Source organism: Mustelus asterias, chromosome 23 (genome assembly GCF_964213995.1).
Source record: "Mustelus asterias chromosome 23, sMusAst1.hap1.1, whole genome shotgun sequence".
In the NCBI taxonomy this organism is placed as follows: Eukaryota; Metazoa; Chordata; class Chondrichthyes; order Carcharhiniformes; family Triakidae; genus Mustelus; species Mustelus asterias.
Genome location: NC_135823.1, coordinates 37,596,536 through 37,616,673, shown reverse-complemented (window position 1 = coordinate 37,616,673; position 20,138 = coordinate 37,596,536). Strand labels below are relative to the sequence as shown.

The window sequence follows — 20,138 nt, the reverse complement described above, 5'->3', positions numbered from 1 at the left end:
CCTCATATCCCTGAATTCCTTTGAACAGTGAAGATTCTAGAAACTGAGCAACTGCTACTATAGATGGTCTCTCTCTTCGATGCTGCACATTTCCAGCATTTTCTATTTTTATTTCAGATTTCCAACATTCACAATCTTCTCCAGTTTATATTTCTTTCAACCCATCCCAAATAACGAAGCAACAATGAATTATAGCAATACCTGTTTAAAGGATAGTTTATTTAAATAGACCTTGATTTTGCTATTTTTAGAGAAATATGGTTTTTTTTTGGTTATGGGATGTGGGCACGGGTTGGCACAGCCAAAATTGTTGCCCATGCTTTGTTGTCCTGAGTCAACCACAGTGTGGGACTGGAGTCATATACACAGTAGACCAACAAGCTATTAGTGGATCATTTTGGGTTATAACAACAATCTGGTATTTTTCAGGGTCATTTCTGCTGGTGCCAGCCCACAAATTAGCAGATTTACTGAACTAAATTTCACAATTTCTCCCTGGTGGGGGTTGAACTCATGGCCTGAGAGTCCATCACCACAGTTTAACATATGACAGTACATAACAGACACAATAAAATCAGACATCACCACAGATTTTACTGCATTTCATGATTTAGTGCAAAGCGGAAATGCCTTATAGGGATTGTTTAGAGTTAAGGAGCTGATGCATCTATTAAGAGGCTTTACTGAAGGTGTTCGAATTCACACTATCATAAGTGACACTTTCACACACACTTGTGTTTTCACTAAAATGAAGACTTCTATTTATTTAGCACTTTCCATGCCCACCAGATGTCCCAAAGTGCTCTACAGCCAGTGAAGTGCCTTTGAAATGTAGATAGTTAATGTAGGAAATGTGGCACACAATTTGCACACAGCAAGATCCTACATACAGCAATGTGATAAGGATTAGATCATCTGTTTTTGTAACGCTAAAATAGGGATAAATATTGGCCAGGAGATTGGGAATAGCTCCCCATTTTCTTCTTTGAAATTGCACCATGGGATCTTCCAGTCCATCTGAGGGGGCAGACAGGACCTTGGTTTAACATCTCATCCAAAAGATAGCACCTCCAACAGACCAGCACTAGGGTATCAGCCTTCATACTTGTGCTCAAGTGCTGCAGCGAGATTTCACCCCAAACCTTGTGACTCAGAGGCAGAAGTGCTACTAAATGAACCACAGCAGAAACAGTCTAGGAATTTCCACTTCATGATGCACTGCAAGCCTCACCAAGCCTCCTTTGACAGCACCTTCCAAACCCAAAATGTCTACCAGCTAGAACAGGCTTGTCCAGATTGTGGTACCCATAGCTATTCGATATGGCCTCTGGAGCCACTGCTCCAAATGACATTAAAACAGGTAAGCGAGTTTGAGGATTTGACAAAGGGCTGTTTCTCCAATCACAGGTGGGGGGGAGGGAGGGGGCACTTGCTTCCAGGGTGTATAGTGAAGGAAAGTGTGTGTGAAAGAGAGAGAGGGGGGAATAGAGAGTGTGTGAGAGGGAGGGGTAGTCAATGTATGTGTGTTGAGATAAAAAGTGAAAATGAATGTGTTTGTATGAGAGAGACTGGCTGAGAATGAGTCAGTGAGTGTAAAAGAGGGAGAAAATGAGTGGTGTGTGTGAGGGAGGATGAGTGACTATGTATGTGCGTGAGAGAGAGCATGCGTGTGAGAGAGCATACGAGTGAGAGTGCATGTGTGTGTGTGTGTCTGGCTCATTCCCAGTCTCAGGACTCTCAGTCACTCACATCTCCAAATACCAACACACTCTCGCCCATTCCCACAGGACGAGGGTGAGTGAGTGACCCTGAGACTGGGAGTTGGACACACGCATTCTTATCCTCCTACACGCTAATGATTATTTTTATCCTTTACTCTTTATGTAAGTTATCAATTGCTTTGAAATGGTTTTATTTCTTCTCAGCAAGTTATTGTCTCTGGGTCAAAATACTTGAACTCTCTCCCTAACAGCACTAAATTTACCGACACCACACGGACTGCAGTAGTTCAAGGCAGCTCACCACCCCCTTCTCAATGGCAGTTAGGATGAATAATAAACATTGGTCTTGCCAGTGATGCTTACATTCCATTAACAAATAAAAACAATCCTAATCCAGGTATTTCCAACATACACCAGGAGAAGCTACACGTAAACAGTGTGATTCTCATTAAGATATCTATATATTTCATATATATATAGGATGTCACAATGGTTAGCGCTGCTGCCTCACAGCTCCAGGGACCTGGGTTCGATTCCCAGCTTGGGTGACTGTGTGGAGTTTGCACATTCTCCCCATGTCTGTGTGGGTTTCCTCCGGATGCTCTGGTTTTCTCCCAGAGTCCAAAGATGTGGGGGTTAGGTTGATTGGCCATGTTAAATTGCCCCTTAGTGTCCTGGGATGTGTAGGCTTGAGGGATTAGCAGGGTAAATGTGTAGGTTGTGGGGATAGGGCCTGGGATGGATTGTTGTCGGTGCAGACTTGATGGGCCAAATAGTCTTCTTCTCCACAGTAGGGTTCCTATGATTCTAAAGAGAGACATACATACATTATGTATATACATAAGATATACGTAAGTGAGGTTATTAACATCAGGAAATACTGAAAAGGCTGTGGCTCTTTTCACTGGAAAGAAGTCAGAGGTGATCTAGTAAGAGGTCTTCAAAATTATGAAGGGTTTTGATCAGAGCAACGTAGAGAAGGTATTTGCTTGTGTTGGGGAGGCCAAAACTAAAGGACATAAATATAAAATAGTCACTAATAAATCCAATAGAGAATTCAGGAGAAACTTCACCCAGAGAGGGTAAAAATCTGGTACCACAGGGTGTTTTTGAGGCAAATAGGTGTAGATATATTTAAGGCAATTCTATTAAGTACAAGAGGGAGGAAGGAACAGAGGGATATGTTAGGATTGGTCGGAGGTTAATATGGCACATAAATGATAGTATAGACCATTTGGATCGAATGGCCCGTTTCTATTGCTGTAAAATCTATGTGCTAACAGATTTGGTGTTCAGATTTAATACTTATCCACTAGTGAAGCCAAAAACAGGCCTTTCCATCCTTAATACAAAATTCAATACAGTGTAAGAAACATAAATATAAGCAGTGAGCGGCCTGAGGTCCTCAGCAGTCAGATAATCAAAGTACATAAAACTGTGTGTGGTTCAGCAGTTACAGATTTGAGATATGGAGCAGGCGAGTGTCACGGGGCCGACTGTGCGGGAACGGGGATGCTCCCCTCCCAGCTGGAATGCAACTCAATGACCACCGGCTCCCCTGGCCAGAGGAAGACAGAGCCCAACACAGAGAGAGGTCATTAATGCACCAGAGATCCTAGAAGTTCGATGTCTGTATTTCCCCTTCCTGGATTACTTGTCAGCAGAGAAACTCGTTCATAAAGTTTGGGGGCAGTACATCACGTGACCTCCCAAGTGTACAAGTCACATGATGACACCTGAGGTCAATGGATGATCGCTTGCTGGAGACGTTGGCACACCTCTTTAGGACCCAACGACAGCATCATCTCAGCTACACTTGGTCCTTGCTGCAAGGAAACAAAAACAGGATCAGTTCCACAAAAACAGTGTGAGAAAAACATTAAAATGTGAAATGTTAGATTGCAATATCTTTTTCAATGGCCTCCTTCCCCTGCGTACCCACTCAAGATGTCAGATCCTTTCCTTTCTTTCCCCATTGCCCTGAAAATTACTGATCAAACTTGCTGAGTAAACAAAAAAATCACCTCCCTCTTCTAGTTTCTGATCCTCCTGCCTGTGGAAGTAGTTTCTCCTGATCAATTCCATCATGACCAGTCAAAATTTTGATCACCTCATTCAAATCTTCCTTTGGCCTGCTCTACTCTAATGAGGACAATCCCACACCTTCTCCAGTCTCTCCAGATAACTGAGATCCCTCATCCGGGGTAAATCTCCTCAACTTCTTACCTGCTGTCCACTGAGGACCAGTCGAAGAAACTTCATCATGACACTGTACTTGGTGCCTGTGAACTGTGCCTGTAGCGCTCTCAGTTCAGAGTTCAGCTCTGCCGGGGTCACACTGTCCTTCGGCCAGGTCTGGAACAAACTGGAATTCAAAGGGTCAGTTCCAATTAGCTCATAGTAAATTTGCGTTTCCAAAACTGACTTACAGGATGCCCAGACTCAAGGGAGGTGCGGTGGGGCGGAGGTGAGGTTTGGTGTGGTCAGTATAAGGGGGAGATGGGAAGAATTCTGCCTGCTGGGAGTTTGTAGAAGAGTGAGGGAGGAAGGAGTAGAAAACAGAAAGAGAGACTAGGAGAGACAGGCAGACACAAAGAGAAAAGGAGACAGAGGTACAGAGAGAGTGATAGGGATGTAGAGAAACAAAGATAGAGAGACGGAGACAGAGAGATAAAGAGGAAGCCAGGGGCAGGGAAACAGAGAAAATGGGACAGGTGGGAACAGTAGTACAGCCTCTAACATTTGCACATTCACATTCATCATGAGTAGGTGCTTATACTGGGCAATGCCAGTAAACATTCACCAATTCCACAGAAGTAAAACACAAAGATGGTGTCTATAACTTAATAGCTGCGCCGATAATTTTGGGCAATGATTTGCACCCTGTTATCCCTATTCAGTATTCAGTGATGAGCAATGTTTGGATTTTATCAATGTCTCCAGGGAGCCTCGGTGCTGAAGTGCATCTCAAACTATTCTCTCTTGGCCTAGAGACTGGTAGATTTTCCAGGGCAGGAGCTGAGTGATAGCTGCAGCATTGCAGAGATCTGTGTTCCAATGACTTGCAGAGCCCATAGGGATTGCGGCAGTGGCTACTGGCTTCAGTGTCTCAGGATAAATCAGGCTAACACTAACTGCGCCTACTCTAAACTGTATAACTCCCATGGCAGAAGTGTGGGGTGGGATGAGAAGGGTATTGTCCCTGCCATGTGAAGTAGGAACATGGAGCTAAGGGAAGAGAAAAATGATGGTTGGGAGGCATAATGTCAACCACTTGATTGATACCTCTTCCACAAACATATAGGGCGCGATTCTCCCATCCCACTGCACTAATTTCTTTAGCACAGCAGGCTGGGAGAATTGCACGGGGGGTGATTCGTGAGATTCCCACCAGCGTTCGTGCCCCGCTAGCGTCTCCCAGCACCAGATTTCCGGTGCGGTCTGCTCCACTCCGGAATTTGGCAGGGAGAGCATTTAAATGATATTTTACAATTTTACAATGATCCCGCTAGAGTGAAGGGGGGAGCAATCGGGGCTCCCTACGGGACGGGGGGGGCCTGGGCATGGGTACCCTGGCAGTGCCAGCCTCTGCCCCATGCCCAAGGGACAAAGTGCCCATGCCCAGGACAGTGCCAAGGGGGCAGAGCATATTGGCTGCAGGGCCTAGGGATCGATCGGTGGGGGTCCCACTGCCACTCTGCATTGGGATCAATGGGGGCAGGAGGGAGGCCAGCGATTGGGGTGTGCTGAGGGTGTGGGGAAATGGCACTGTGGGGGGGGGGGGGGGGGGGGGGGGGCAGGAATCGTTGGGGGGGGGGAGAGGTACGATCAGGCCGTGGGGGTCATTGGGGGGCAGCACTGCGAGTGTCCCGGGCTGGCCAGTGATCGAGCTGGTCAGCAAAGAGGGATGCTGACAGTTTGGGACCACTGCGCATGTGCAGAGTCCCACTGGTTACAGCCTCCCGGGTGGGAATAGGCCTCGCCCCCCCCCTGAAATCTAATGATATTCACACTGGTGGCCTCCGCATTGCACAGAGTGCGGGAGATTCTCGTGTGAATTACCACTGAAAAATCAGCGTGAATTACTCCTGAATCCAACACTTAGAATTTCTTTTGGGAGAATTCCGTCCATAATCCATCCACCAGTGAACATGGGGCGCAGTGTGTGTACCAGCTACAAGATGCACTGGGAGAACTCACCAACGCTCTTCCAGCCCCACGGCGACAATACAGACAGGGACAGCAGACACATGAAAACGCCACCACCTGTGAGTTCCCTCCAAGTCAGTGAGCATCCTGACTTGGAAATATGTCGCTGTTCCTTCACTGTCACTGGGTCAAAATTCCTGGAACATTCTCCCAAACAGTACTGTGGGTGTACCAACACCTCAGTAACTGCAGCATTTCAAGAAGGCGGCTCACTACCACCTTCTCAAGGGCAACTAAGGATGGGCAATAAATGCTGGCCTAGCCAGCGACACCGATATCCCAAAAATGAATTTTAAAAATAAATAACTTCAGTCCAGGCAGCCCGTGTAAAGCTAACAGACAGACACTTACTGCACCACCTCGCTACAGATCTTTTCTCCTTCTGTTGACAGGTTCAGCATTTGTTCACGAGGCACGACAGGCCTGATCCACAGGTACGAGTAGGCGGGTGACACCAAATCCTGCACACGGATGATGTGGCCCTGCCCAGCATAAAAAAACACATCCAATTAGAAACCAGATCGTGCAATCGTTAAAACTGGGTTTTCACTGGGTACATACCCTATATGGACACGGACAGCTTCAATGTGAGGAGTCGTAAATGGTGCTGAACATTGTGCAATCATCAGAGAACCTCCCCATCCCTGACCTTATGATGGAGGAACGGTTATTGATGAAACAGCTAATGATGGTTGGGTCTAGGATATTACCCTGAGGAACTCCGACAGCAATGTCCCCCGACAGGTGACCAGCCTCCAACGACTGCAACCATCTTCCTTTGTGCTAGGTATGACTCTAACCAATGGAGAGTTTTCCTCCCCGATTCCCATTCTAGGGCTCCTTGATGAAACACATGGTCAGACCAGATATAGGAAGGATATCAGAGGTAGGTTCTTTACGCAGAGAGTGGTTGGGGTGTGGAATGGACTGCCTGCAGTGATAGTGGAGTCAGACACTTTAGGAACATTTAAGCGGTTATTGGATAGGCACATGGAGCACACCAGGATGATAGGGAGTGGGATAGCTTGATCTTGGTTTCAGATAAAGCTCGGCACAACATCGTGGGCTGAAGGGCCTGTTCTGTGCTGTACTGTTCTATGTTCTATGTTCTAGACCAGCACCGACCCTGCACAGGAAAATTGTTCCTGCACTTGCACAGCAGCAGACTGGGCCAATGACCTGTCTCTGGGCTGAGGCAGTCCACAAAGAGAGGAGACTGAAAATGACATTGTTCTCACCTTGCGATGTAACAGTACCCGCTCCACATAGTCAGTGCAGAGGGCCTCGCCGTCCATCAGCTTGTCACCAAATTCCTTCTCAACCAGGGCTTGCAGCTCTGTCACTAATTGCTGCCGGGAGTGAGCATTCTCAATACGCTGCAGCAAGTGAATCCTACATAAAATCAGATGAAATCGGAGTAAGGAGTAGGTCACTTGGCTCCTCGAGCCTGCTCTGCTGGTCAAAAAGATCATCGCTAAAAGATGCAGCCTGGGCATTATAGGCGGCACGGTAGCACAGTGGTTAGCACTGCTGCTTCACAGCTCCAGGGACCTGGGTTCGATTCCCGGCTTGGGTCACTGTCTGTGTGGAGTTTGCACATTCTTCCTGTGTCTGCATGGGTTTCCTCCGGGTGCTCCGGTTTCCTCCCACAGTCCAAAGATGTGCGGGTTAGGTTGATTGGCCATGCTAAAAAAAATTGCCCTTAGTGTCCCGGGATGCGTAGTTAGAGGGATTAGTGGGTAAATATGTAGGGATGTGGGGGTAGGGCCTGGGTGGGATTGTGGTCGGTGCAGACTCGATGGGCTGAATGGCCTCTTTCTGTGCTGTAGGGTTTCTTTCTAAGATGAACTCCATGTTCCTGCTATCCACATAACCATCAACTCTCTTCTTAGAATCTTAGAAACCCTACAGCACAGAAAGAGGCCATTCGGCCCATCGAGTCTGCACCGACCACAATCCCACCCAGGTCTTGTCAATTAAGATCTGTCTAACTCGGTCTTGACTATATTCAATAACCCAGCCTCCATTTGCTGCCTCAGGGAGAGAATTCCAAGTACTAATGACCCTCAGAAAGAAAGTTCTACTAATTTCGATCTTAAATTGAGATCCCTTATTTTCTAACCGTGTCCCCTAGTTCTAGATTCCCCCATGATTCTCCAATCATCCTGTCAGCATCTACCCTACCTAGTCCCTCAGAATCACATATGCTTCAATAAGATCACCTCTCATTCTTCTCAACTCGAATGAGAATAGGCCCAACCTGCTCAACCTTTCCTCATAAGGCAATCTCTTCATCCCAGAAATCAGCCTAATGAATCTTCGCTGAACTGCCTCCAATGCAAGTATCTTAGAAATCTTAGAAACCCTACAGCACAGAAAGAGGCCATTCGGCCCATCGAGTCTGCACCAACCACAATCCCACCCAGGCCCCACCCCCATATCCCCACATATTTACCCACTAATCCCTCTAACCTATGCATCCCAGGACACTAAGGGCAATTTTTAGCATGGCCAATCAACCTAACCCGCACATCTTTGGACCGTGGGAGGAAACCGGAGCACCCGGAGGAAACCCACGCAGACACGAGGAGAATGTGCAAACTCCACACAGTGACCCAAGCCGGGAATCGAACCCAGGTCCCTGGAGCTGTGAAGCAGCAGTGCTAACCACTGTGCTACCGTGCCGCCCCAACCACTGTGCTACCGTGCCGCCCCTTATGTCCCTCCTTAAGTGACCAAAACTAGGCACAATACTCTAGGTATGGTTTCACCAATTCCCTGTGGAGTTCTTTTCTAAATTATTCTTCACAGGATGTGAGCCTTGCTGGCTAGGCCAGCATTTATTGCTCATCATTAATTTTCCTTAAGAAGGTGGTAGAGAGCCACCTTCTTGCACCACAATCCATGAGCATCTACAATGCTATTGGAATTCCAGAATTTTGACCCAGTGACAGTGAAGGAATTGTGAGATGGTTCCAAGTCAGGATGGTGTGCTGCTTGGAGGGGAACTTGCAGGTGGTGGTGTTCCCACAAATTCGTTGCCCATGTCCTCGTGGTGCTAGAGGTCACGGGTTTGGGAGGTGCTATTGAAGAAGCCATTGTGAGTTGCAGCAGCATTTCTTTAGATGGTACACATTGCTGCCACTGTTTCGGCGGTGAATGGGATACCAATTAAGCGAGCTGCTTTGTCCTGGATGGTGTTGAGCTTATTAAGTGTTGTTGGAGCTGTACGCATCCAGGCAAGTGCAGAGTATTCCATCACATCCCTGACTTGTACCTTCCAGATGGTGGACAAGCTTTGGAGCGTCAGGAAGCGAGATACCCTCTGCAGAATTCCCAGTTTATGACCTGCTCTCATTTGGCTAGTCCAGTTCAGGTTCTTTACAATGGTAACCCCTCTCCCCACCCATCCAGAATATTGGTAATGGGGAATTCAGTGATAGTAATGCCTCTGAATGTCAAGGAGAGATGGATGGATTCTCTCTTGTTGGATTTAGGCATTGCCTGGCACTTGTCCATCACAAATGTTATTTGCCACTTGTCAGCTCAAGCCTGAAAGTTGTCCAGGTCTTGTTGCCTATGGCCATAGACTGCTTCAAAGAAACATAGACAGTATCTGAGGAGTCGCAAATGGTGCTGAACATCGTGCAATCATCAGCAGACATACAGTTCCTGCCATGCGCAGTTCTAGCAACCACACTATAGGGAGGATGTGATTACACTAGATTAGGCGCAGGGTAGATTCATCAGGATGTTGCCTGGGCTGAAGCATTTCAGCTATGAAGAGAGATTGGTTCGGCTGGGATTGTTTTCTTTAGAGCAGTGAAAGCTAAGTGGGGACCTAAATGAGGTGTACAAAATTACCAGAGACATAGATAGGAAGAAACTTTTCACCTTAGTCGAGAGGTCAATAACATGGGGCATTGATTTAAGGTAAGGCACAAGAGATTTAGAGGGGATTTAAGGAAAAATCTTTTCACCTCGTGGGTGGTGGGAATGTGGAACTCACTGCCTGAGAGGGTGGTAGAATTGGGAACCTTCACAACATTTAACAAGCATTTGGATGAGAACTTGTGATGAGAAGATAGGTGTTTGATGGCTGGTGCAGACACGATGGGCTGAAGGGCCTCTTTCTGTGTTGTAAAGCTCTATGACCTCTGAATTTTTATAGAGGGATGGTCATGAATGAAACAGCTGAAGATAGTTTGGCCGAGAATAATACCCTGACAAACTCCTGCAGCAATGTTCTGTGACTGAGATGGCTGATCCCCACCAACCACAACCATCTTTCTTTGTGCTAGGTATGACTCCAACCAATGGAGAGTTTTCCTCAATTCCCTTTCCAGGGCTCCTTGATGCCACATTGCCTTGATGTCAAGGGCAGTCACTCACACCTCACCTCTTGATTAAGCTCTATTGTCCACGATTGAACCAGGGTTGTAATGAGTCAAGAAACTGCCTGACCCTAGTGGAACCTAACTGAGTGCCAGTGAGCAGGTTATGACTAAGCAAGTAACACTTGATAGCATTGTCGATGACAACTTCCATCACTTTGCTTGTATCAAGAGCAGTACGACGGGGCGGTAATTGACCAGGTTCTATTGGTCCTGGATTTTGCCGACAGGATTTACCTGGGCAATTTTCCACATTGCGGCTAGTTGCCAGTATTGCAGCTGTAATCAAACAGCTTGACTCGCGATGTGGCTGGTCTTCAATACTATTGACGGAATGGTATTCAGTGCCTTCAGCCATTTCTTAATATCACATGGAGTGAACAAATTGACATGTGATGCTGATGCTGTGGCTGTGAAATGTGTAGCAAGACTTCCAATCTTTTATACTCCCGCTGAAGAATATGGGAAGGCATCGTGGTAAGGATAGGAATATAGGAAATGGAGTCGGCTATTCAGCCCCTCAAGCTTATCCTATCATTCAATTAGATAATGGTAAATATACGCACCGTTGCTCCATATTACTCAACATCCATGGTTAACATATATCTATCATTCAGATTCTACATTATTTGATTTAGCATCAAATGCCATTTGTGGAAGAGAGTTCCTCCCCTTCTCTCCCAAAGGCATTGACACTCTGCTGGGGAACTGCTTCCTCTGCCACCTCACCCAACATTACACATGTGAAAATCTGCAGTCTGCAAAGGAATGTAGATCGGTTAAATGAATGGACAAAAATGTGGCAGACAGACTTTGATTGGGAAAACATCAGCTGTGTGTACACTGTGTACTGTACTGTGTACACCTCTGGTCACCCTATTATAGGAAGGATATTATTAAACTAGAAAGAGTGCAGAAAAGATTTACCAGGATGCTACCTGGACTTGATGGTTTGAGTAAGAAGAAGAGGCTGGATAGGCTGGGACATTTTTCCCTGGAGCGCAGGAGGCTTAGGTGTGATCTCATAGAGGTCTATAAAATAATGAGGGTCAGAGATAAGGTAGATAGTCAACATCTTTTCCCAAAGGTAGGGGAGTCTAAAACTAGAGGGCATAGGTTTAAGAGAGGAGAGAGATACAAAAGAGTCCAGAAGGGCAATCTTTTCACACACAGGGTGTTAAGTGTCTGGAACGAGCTGCCAGAGGTAGTAGTAGAGGCGGGTACAATTTTGTCTTTTAAAAAGCATTTTGAAAGATACATGGATAAGATGGGTATAGAGGGATATGGGCCAAATGTGGGCAATTGGGACTAGCTTAATGGTAAAAACTGTGGGGCATGAACAAGTTGGACCGAAGGGCCTGTTTCCATGCTGTAAACCTCTGACTCTAACTTGTCCACTTTGCAGGAGGACTAGAAAAGTAGCATATCATTTAAATTGTGAGAGATTGCAGAACCCATGTTCCTGGAAATAACGTTTAACCTATTTATTGGAGTTCTTTGAAGGAGTTGACATGTGCTGTGGATAAAGGGGAACCAGTGTTTGTACTGTACTCAGATTTCCAGAAGGCATTTGATAAGATGCCACATCAAAGATTGTGGAAAATAAAAGCTCAGGGTGTAGGGGGATAGCATATTGGCATGGATTTAAGATTAGCCACCCAACGGGAAACAAATTGACATTTGGCATAAACAGATGTTTTTCTGGTTGGCAAATGTGGCAAGTAGTATGCCACAGGGATCAGTGCTGGAGCCTCAACGTCTTACAACTTATTAAAATGACTTCGATGAAGGGACTGAAGGTATGGTTGCTAAATTTGCTGATGATAGATAAGAAAGTAAATTGCGAAGAGGAAGTAAGGAGGCTACAAAGGAACACAGATAGATTGAGCAAACGGAAAATAAGGTGGGCAAAATGAAACTACCACTTTGGCAGGAAGAATTAAAAAAAGCTTATTATCTAAACGGTGAGAGACTGCGAGCTTTGAGATATGGAGGAGTTCGGGTGTCCTAGTGCGTGAATCGCAAAAGGCTAGTTATACAGGTACAGTAAGTAACAAAGAAAGCGAATAGAATGTGATCATTTATTGTGGGAATTGATGATAAAAGTAGGGAGGTTATGCTTCAGTTGTACAGTGCTTTGGTGAGACCACATCTGGAATATTGTGTACAGTATTGGTCTCCTTATTTAAGGAAAGATGTAAATGTAATTAGCAGTTCAGAGAAGGTTTACTAGACAAATAATAGAAATGCCAGTTCTGATGAAGGGTCAACCAGACTCGAAGCGTCGGCTCTAATCTCTCTCCACAGAGGCTGTCAAACCTGCTAAGATTTTCCAGCATTTTCTGTTTTTGTTTCAGATTCCAGCATCCGCAGTAATTTGCTTTTATATTAAATATCAGGAATGGGTGGGTTGTTTTATGAGGAAAGGTTGGAGAGATTAGGCTTGCAGCCACCAAAGTTCAGAATAGTAAGAGGAGATTTGATCAGAACATGAGATCCAGAGGGGTTTGTTTAAAAATAAGAGAGTTTGGAATTCTCTCCCTCAAAAGGCACGGCAAGCAGAGTCTTTGCATATTTGTAAGGCAGGGCTAGAAAGTTTGTACAGCTCAGTAACAGGCTTACAACTCTACAGCATGCCCACAGGACATCCAAAAATCACTTCACTGCCAATTAACTGCAGCAAAGTCCAACAAACAACTGCTAAGACACTAGAGAGAACTCCGCTGCTCTTCTTTGAATAGTATCATGGAATCTTTTACATCCACCTGTACAGATCAATGGTGGCTCCATTTAATGTCTGACCCAAGGTGATGGGTACAGTCTCAGTGCTGCACTGAAACGTCAGTCTGGATGATATGCAGTGCTCCACATTTCAGCTTGAATGCAGGATCCTCAATCTCTGAAGTGAGAGTGCAGCCACGGAGCCACACTGTGCAGCAGCACCACGCCAGCTGGGGTCTTTCCCACTACACGTACAAACACCTGCCTTGACCTTTCTAAACGTTATCACTGGGTGCAGTACTTTTAGGTTAATAGTTCAAATAGATAGAACAAAAATTAACATAGACACACTGATGGTGCAGGACACAGCACATGCTGGCAGCTCTGGTGGGGACGAAAGCTGCACACTAACACTGAGGGCAGAGCGTGTGCTGCCAGAGAGGGCAGAGCTCACGCTGATGGTACTTGTGGAGAAATGTGTTTTAATGTGTCTACATGTATGTTTATGTGTTCCACACACACATACTTACACACCTGTTGAACTCAGGCAGCTTTTCAAGATCCAGGAGTGCAGAGTGGGTTGTGATCTTGGTCACATCAAACTCACTAACCAGCTCCTCGAGGACGCGACCCAGCCGATTTCCTGTCAAACCAATATAAAGAGAACAGGTTTTCACTTCGATTGCATTTCTTTTCCATTTTCTCCAACTAATTTCTCAGTCTTCACATCACTCCACAGAGGACCGAGTGTGTGAAATACCTGCTGCCAGCTGGTATCCATGCTGCTCTCAAGCTTGCACTATCCTGTAGACAATTACTCCAGTCTGTACACTATCCTGTTAACATTGCTGAAAAGAAGAGACATTTTATCAAAGCTTTTTGTCTTATACCCATCAGGACAATTTGCAAAAATACAATGCAGGGGAAAACAACAAATTTACACTGTATGAGAAGAGAACACTGACTGCTTGTCAAGCAGACTCTGATCGGTAGAAGGATTGCCACGGAGAATGCACTAGTTGACTGACTAGTTAACTGCCAAGCCTTGTTTGAAATTTAAACTAGATAAGTTGACTCTGGTTAGTCAAGGCATTGCCCTGAGGAATGAACCAGTGGATGGCTATCATTCGTTTTGTTTAGCTGAAACAGGTGCAATGGGTGGACATTTTCTTTCTATGCTAGAAACATAGACAGCATATCCCTTCCGTTGTTCGCAATGGGCAAGGTACAGACCGTACCCAACTAGCCCATGCTTGAAAAACTCAAAAAACAGTATCCAACATTAAACGTGATTCGGCAACTGGACAACAAATAACCCTAAGTATGCTGGGAATTATGCTGACAATCAGTTGGACTCGGTGTGTCATATCTGCCTGTACTGGAAGCTACATATATTACTCCAGCATCTTGTTCTTTACAGTCAGAAAGAACATTTACACATATTGTGCCTATTTCATCTAGACAAAATAAATGACAGCCATTCGCGAATACATTTCTTGATCAGGGTCAAGCTACCTGGTTTAAATTTCAAACAATGCATGGCAGTTAACTGTCAGTCACTATCAACTGATGCATTCTTCATGGCAACACCTCTATCAATCAGAGTCCACTTGCCAACCATATCATCACTTTCTTCTCATACAGTATAAATTTATTGTTTTCACTTACATTATATTTTTGTGAACTTTCCTGATGAATGCAAGATGAAAAGCTTCAATAAAATGTCTCTTTTTCAGCAATACTCAAGCTCTGTACTACCAAATGACTATCCTTTAAATAACCCAGCCTGTGTACAGTCCTGTACGCAACGCAACCCAGCCTGTGCACAGTCCTGTGTGCAACGCAACCCAGCCTGTGTACAGTCCTGTACGCAACGCAACCCAGCCTGTGCACAGTCCTGTGTGCAACACAACCCAGCCTGTGCACAGCTGCGTACAACACAACCCAGCCTGTGTACAGTCCTGTACGCAACGCAACCCAGCCTGTGTACAGTCCTGTACGCAACGCAACCCAGCCTGTGCACAGTCCTGTGTGCAACACAACCCAGCCTGTGCACAGCTGTGTACAACACAACCCAGCCTGTGTACAGTCCTGTATGCAACGCAACCCAGCCTGTGCACAGTCCTGTGTGCAACACAACCCAGCCCTGTGCACAGCTGCGTACAACACAACCCAGCCTGTGCAGTCCTGTGTGCAACGCAACCCAGCCTGTGTACAGTCCTGTATGCAACGCAACCCAGCCTGTGCACAGTCCTGTGTGCAACACAACCCAGCCTGTGCACAGCTGTGTACAACACAACACAGCCTGTGCACAGCTGTGTACAATACAGCACAACCTACCCACAGTTGTGTTTCATACCAGATATCATGTAGGCCTGCGTACAACACATCCCTGCTTGCACAATCTTGTGTGAAAAACTCCAGCCTATGTGCTCCATCATATGTCAACATGTGTCAATGTGCATGCTATCTTTATACAACACGTGGTAGATACATCAAAACCCTTTCTCTATTCACAGCACCTGAGAAGCCAGATCCACAGTTGGTGACAATGTCAAGTAAAGCCTCTGGCAGGAATCCGTTCTGAGATAAGCTCTCGATTAACAGATCGCACTGACGTTTGGACAGTTTGCTGCCGTCTTTGTTCAGTAGGAGAGGAAGGTGAGCAAAAGCTGGAGGGTCCCAGCCGAAGGCCCGATACATTAGCAGGTGTTTGGCAGTGGAAGTGAGCCATTCAGTGCCCCGCAGAACGTGGCTGATCTTCATGTGGTGATCATCAACTACATTTGCTAAGTGGTACGTTGGAAACCCGTCCGCCTTAATGATGACAGGGTCTCCCTCCACACTGGCAGGATCCAGCCTGTTCACTCCGTACACTAGATCTTCAAAGGGCTCAGCACCTTCCTCCAGGCGAAATCGAACAACGTGGGGGCATCCTTGTGCCAGTCGCTCCTCAATCTGTTTTGAAGTCAGGTGCCTACAGCGATTATCGTATCTGAAAAAGGACAGCACTGTATTACAAGAGGAGTCCAATGCCTGCCATATATCTTTAAACATTTTGTCTTTAGGCAATCAGAACGAGAAACATAGAATCCCTACAGTGCGGAAGGAGGCCATTCAGTCCATCGAGTCTGCACCGACTCTCCGGCAGAGGATCCCATCCAGGCCCTTTCCCATAACCCCATGTATTTACCACAGCTAATCTCCTTAACCTACACATCATGGGAACTAAAGAGCAATTTAGCATGGCCAATCCACCTAACCTGCACATCTTTGGAGGATAACGGTGATCATAGAAAGCTATTATTGCTGGGAATTGGTTAACCTTTTTCTGACTGACATTTATATGGTACGGCTGTTCTAATAGTCAGAATAGTGTGAACTCTGCCCAAGTCTTAATATTCTTGGGAGTGTTAGACGGTAATAGTTGACAGTGCAATGGAAGGTGAGATGATTGAAGGGATTGGGGGAATGGGTAGGAGACTGGGAGGTAGGGGTTGGGTTGGTGAGGGCGGGGTTAGGGTGGTAGGATTGCAGGCAGTCCAGGTCAGTTTCTCCACAGTAAGTATTTTGCACGAAGGAGTCACAAGAACACGAGTAGGCCACTCAGTCAATCACGCTCGTTTGCCATTCAATCCGAGCATGGGCTGAGCCTCTTCTTTCAAGCAGAGAAACAAAATCAAAGACAAAGAGATAGGAGGAAAGATAGATGACCCACATCCATGGACAGCTCTGTAACCATATGTTTCAAACCTACTTTGGCTGTAAAAACTCAGCAGGTCTGGCAGAGAGAAACAGAATTAATGTTTTGAGTTTAATGCAACTCTCCTTCACAAATAAGAGAGGTAGAAATAGTGGGTTTTATGCTGTTGAAAAAGGGGGCAAGAAAAACAGGTGGAACAAAAGGCAAGGTCAGGGACAGATTAGAGGATGGGGAGATATTAAATAACAGGTGTCATTGAATAAAAGACAAGGGGACTATTAATGGTAAAGATACAAGGCTTTGGTCTAGAGTAGATGTTAATAACAGAATAAAGATCAGATCTGAAAGCAAAATCATGAAAACAAGATACAAACTGACATTTGGGGAAAAACATTCATAAGGGGGGAGGGAGAATTCATGGTCTAAAGTTGTTGAACTCAATCATGGGTCCAGAAGGCTGAATAGTGCTGAATTGGAAGATTTTTCTGCAGTAGACTTTCTGTGATTCTATGAGGTGTTATTCCTCCAACTTGGGTTGGAAGATCAGGTACAGAGGAACTGGGAGAATGGAATGGAATCCTTACAGTAAGCAGAGAGTGAGGAAGTGTAGCCAAGGTCACTGTGGGTGTCCGTGACCCTGCAATGAATATTAGTAAACAGACTATCCCCAGAAATGGGAAGCGTCGGAGGTGGACCATGTGAAGGTGAGAGCTGGGAAGTTCCAGACAAGAGCAAAAAGCGACACAATGCAGTCATCGACGTACCAAAAAGGATCTCTGAAGAAGAGTAATGCGATCTTGTAGCGTTAACTCTGTATCTCTCTCCACAGATGCTGCCAGACCGGCTGGGTTCTTCCAACATTTCCCGTTTTTATTTTAAATTTCCAGCATCTGCAGTATTTTGCTTTCATTTATTAAAGAGTTATTGGAGTTGACGCGAGTAGGACTGGAACAAGGAACATTCCATACACCCACATAAAAAGGGCCGAACTAGGGTCCACGTGTGTATCCATAGCCACACCTTTCATTTGGAGGAAGTGATACAGCAAAATTGAAGAAACAAAATTGTCTTTAAACCTACTTTGGTGTTTGTCTCATTCTTAATGCTTCCTTCTTCAACATTTCTAGACGCTGGGGGCTGCAGAAGCAATAATATGCTGCATTCTTCATTACCAGAGTCTCAGTGGCTTTTAGGTACAGGTCCAGTCGTTCCGACTGCTTGTATGGTCCATAGGGGCCTCCTTGCTGAGGGCTTTCATCAGGCGGGATACCTGTGTAACAAATAAAAAGGACAGTGTGATCACCCAGAGCCTTAGACTGTGTGCTCAACAGAGGTAGTCCTATAACCGAGAGCCTTATTCTGATTGTAACTGTGTGATAACCAAGAATCTTGTATTAATTGTGTGTAGCAGAGAGGGCATTATAATCTAAAGTCCTCAACTGAGGATGTGTAATCGAGTGTTGTGACTTATTGTATAACAGGGAGATTGTGAAAGCTTGTGTCAGATAATTCGTGTGTAGTTTCTAACAGGACGACTTATACTGGGAGTCTTACACTGTGGGTGTGTAAAGAGAGCCACCCGACACACACTACCTGCCCATTCCAGGATGCTCTCAATGCTTTCCGCAGCTCCAGGTACAAGACGGCTCTGATCTGTATCTTCAATCCGGAGGATAAAGCTGCCTCCATGTTTTTTGGCAAATATGTAATTGTAGAGAGCTGTGCGGAGTCCACCCAGGTGCAGGAAGCCTGGTGAAACAACCAAAAATAACAGCATTTTAGAAGGACCCCTTCAACAAGTCATATCTGACGGCATTCCCACAATGTTATGGGTGATCGAGTGTAATCGAGAGCTAAGGATACTGAGAATAGAGTCCAGATTGTCCCCTCTTGTGGTGACATTTCTTATCCCCATGGGGGTGGGTAATGTCCGATGGCCTGCAATTGGACCTCAGAACCCAGGGGAGAAAAGCACAGGAGTATCGTGGGAAGGTGGAAATTAAAGTGAGAAAATGGCAGCACTGAGATAGGAACTATCGCATTGACAACGGTACCCACATAGACTCAGTGGGGGCAGAGCTACACGGCCGAGAGATGGAGCTTGGGGCGGGGGCAGGGGGGCTGAGGGGGGCGGGGGGAGCCTGAGAGGCGGGGGGAGGGGGGCTGAGAGGTGGGGGGGCCGAGACGCGGGGGTGGGGTCGAGAGGCGGGGGGGGGGGGGGGGGGGGGGGGGGGCGAGAGGCGGGGGGGGGCGAGAGGCGGAGGGGAGGGGGGGGCGAGAGGCAGGGGGGGGGCGAGAGGCGGGGGGGGCGAGAGGCGGGGGGGCGAGAGGCGGGGCGGGGGGGGGCCGAGAGGCGGGTGTGGGGGAGGGGGGCGAGAGGTGGGGGGGGGGCGAAGGCGGGGGGCGAGAGGCGGGGGGGGGGGGGCCGAGAGGCTGGGGGCGGGGGGGGGGGGGCCGAGAGGCGGGGGGGGCGAGAGGCGGGGGGGGGGGCCGAGAGGCGGGGTGGGGGGGGGCCGAGAGGCGGGGTGGGGGGGGAGGGGGCGAGAGGTGGGGGGGGGCGAGAGGCGGGGGGCGAGAGGCGGGGGGGCCGAGAGGCGGGGGGCGGGCGAGAATCGGGGGGCGAGAGACGGGTGGGGGGGAGGGCGAGAGGCGGGTGGGGGGGGAGGGCGAGAGGCGGGTGGGGGGGAGGGCGAGAGGCGGGTGGGGGGGAGGGCGAGAGGGCGGGTGGGGGGGAGGGCGAGAGGCGGGTGGGGGGGGAAGGGCGAGAGGCGGGTGGGGGGGAGGGCGAGAGGCGGGTGGGGGGGAGGGCGAGAGGCGGGTGGGGGGGAGGGCGAGAGGCGGGTGGGGGGGGGCGAGAGGCGGGGGGGGGGCGAGAGGCGGGGGGGGCGAGAGGCGGGTGGGGGGGGCGAGAGGCGGGTGGGGGGGGCGAGAGGCGGGTGGGGGGGGCGAGAGGCGGGTGGGGGGGGCGAGAGGCGGGCAAGAGGCGGGGGGGGGCGAGAGGCGGGCGAGAGGCGGGTGGGGGGGGCGAGAGGCGGGTGGGGGGGCGAGAGGCGGGTGGGGGGGGCGAGAGGCGGGTGGGGGGGGCGAGAGGCGGGGGGGGGGCGAGAGGCGGGGGGCGAGAGGCGGGTGGGGGGCGAGAGGCGGGTGGGGGGCGAGAGGCGGGTGGGGGGCGAGAGGCGGGTGGGGGGCGAGAGGCGGGTGGGGGGCGAGAGGCGGGTGGGGGGCGAGAGGCGGGTGGGGGGCGAGAGGCGGGTGGGGGGCGAGAGGCGGGTGGGGGGCGAGAGGCGGGTGGGGGGCGAGAGGCGGGTGGGGGGCGAGAGGCGGGTTGGGGGCGAGAGGCGGGTGGGGGGCGAGAGGCGGGTGGGGGGCGAGAGGCGGGTGGGGGGCGAG

The 20,138-nt window shown here is 48.2% G+C and overlaps 1 protein-coding gene across 1 annotated transcript; it reads right to left on the bottom strand.

Moving 5' to 3' along the window:
* Nucleotides 1–270: 270 nt before the first annotated feature.
* Nucleotides 271–18,525, bottom strand: ears2 (glutamyl-tRNA synthetase 2, mitochondrial). Its single transcript, XM_078239872.1, has 8 exons — nt 18,342–18,525; nt 17,829–18,018; nt 15,568–16,040; nt 13,580–13,688; nt 7,169–7,322; nt 6,282–6,412; nt 3,948–4,086; nt 271–3,547 (listed from the first exon to the last, which is right to left on the bottom strand). The coding sequence occupies exons 1-8, from the start codon at nt 18,523–18,525 to the stop codon at nt 3,464–3,466; spliced, it is 1,464 nt and encodes a 487-aa protein (XP_078095998.1). The 3' UTR covers nt 271–3,463.
* Nucleotides 18,526–20,138: the final 1,613 nt, after the last annotated feature.

Excerpts from the sequence above, each read along its gene's own strand:
- ears2 (XM_078239872.1), bottom strand. The coding sequence starts at position 18,525 with ATGCTGTTATTTTTGGTTGTTTCACCAGGCTTCCTGCACCTGGGTGGA. Across the intron at positions 13,689-15,567 it reads CTGTGGATCTGGCTTCTCAG|GAAATCGGCTGGGTCGCGTC; the intron begins GTGCTGTGAATA and ends TTGGTTTGACAG. Across the intron at positions 4,087-6,281 it reads ATCTGTAGCGAGGTGGTGCA|TTTGTTCCAGACCTGGCCGA; the intron begins GTAAGTGTCTGT and ends TTTGAATTCCAG.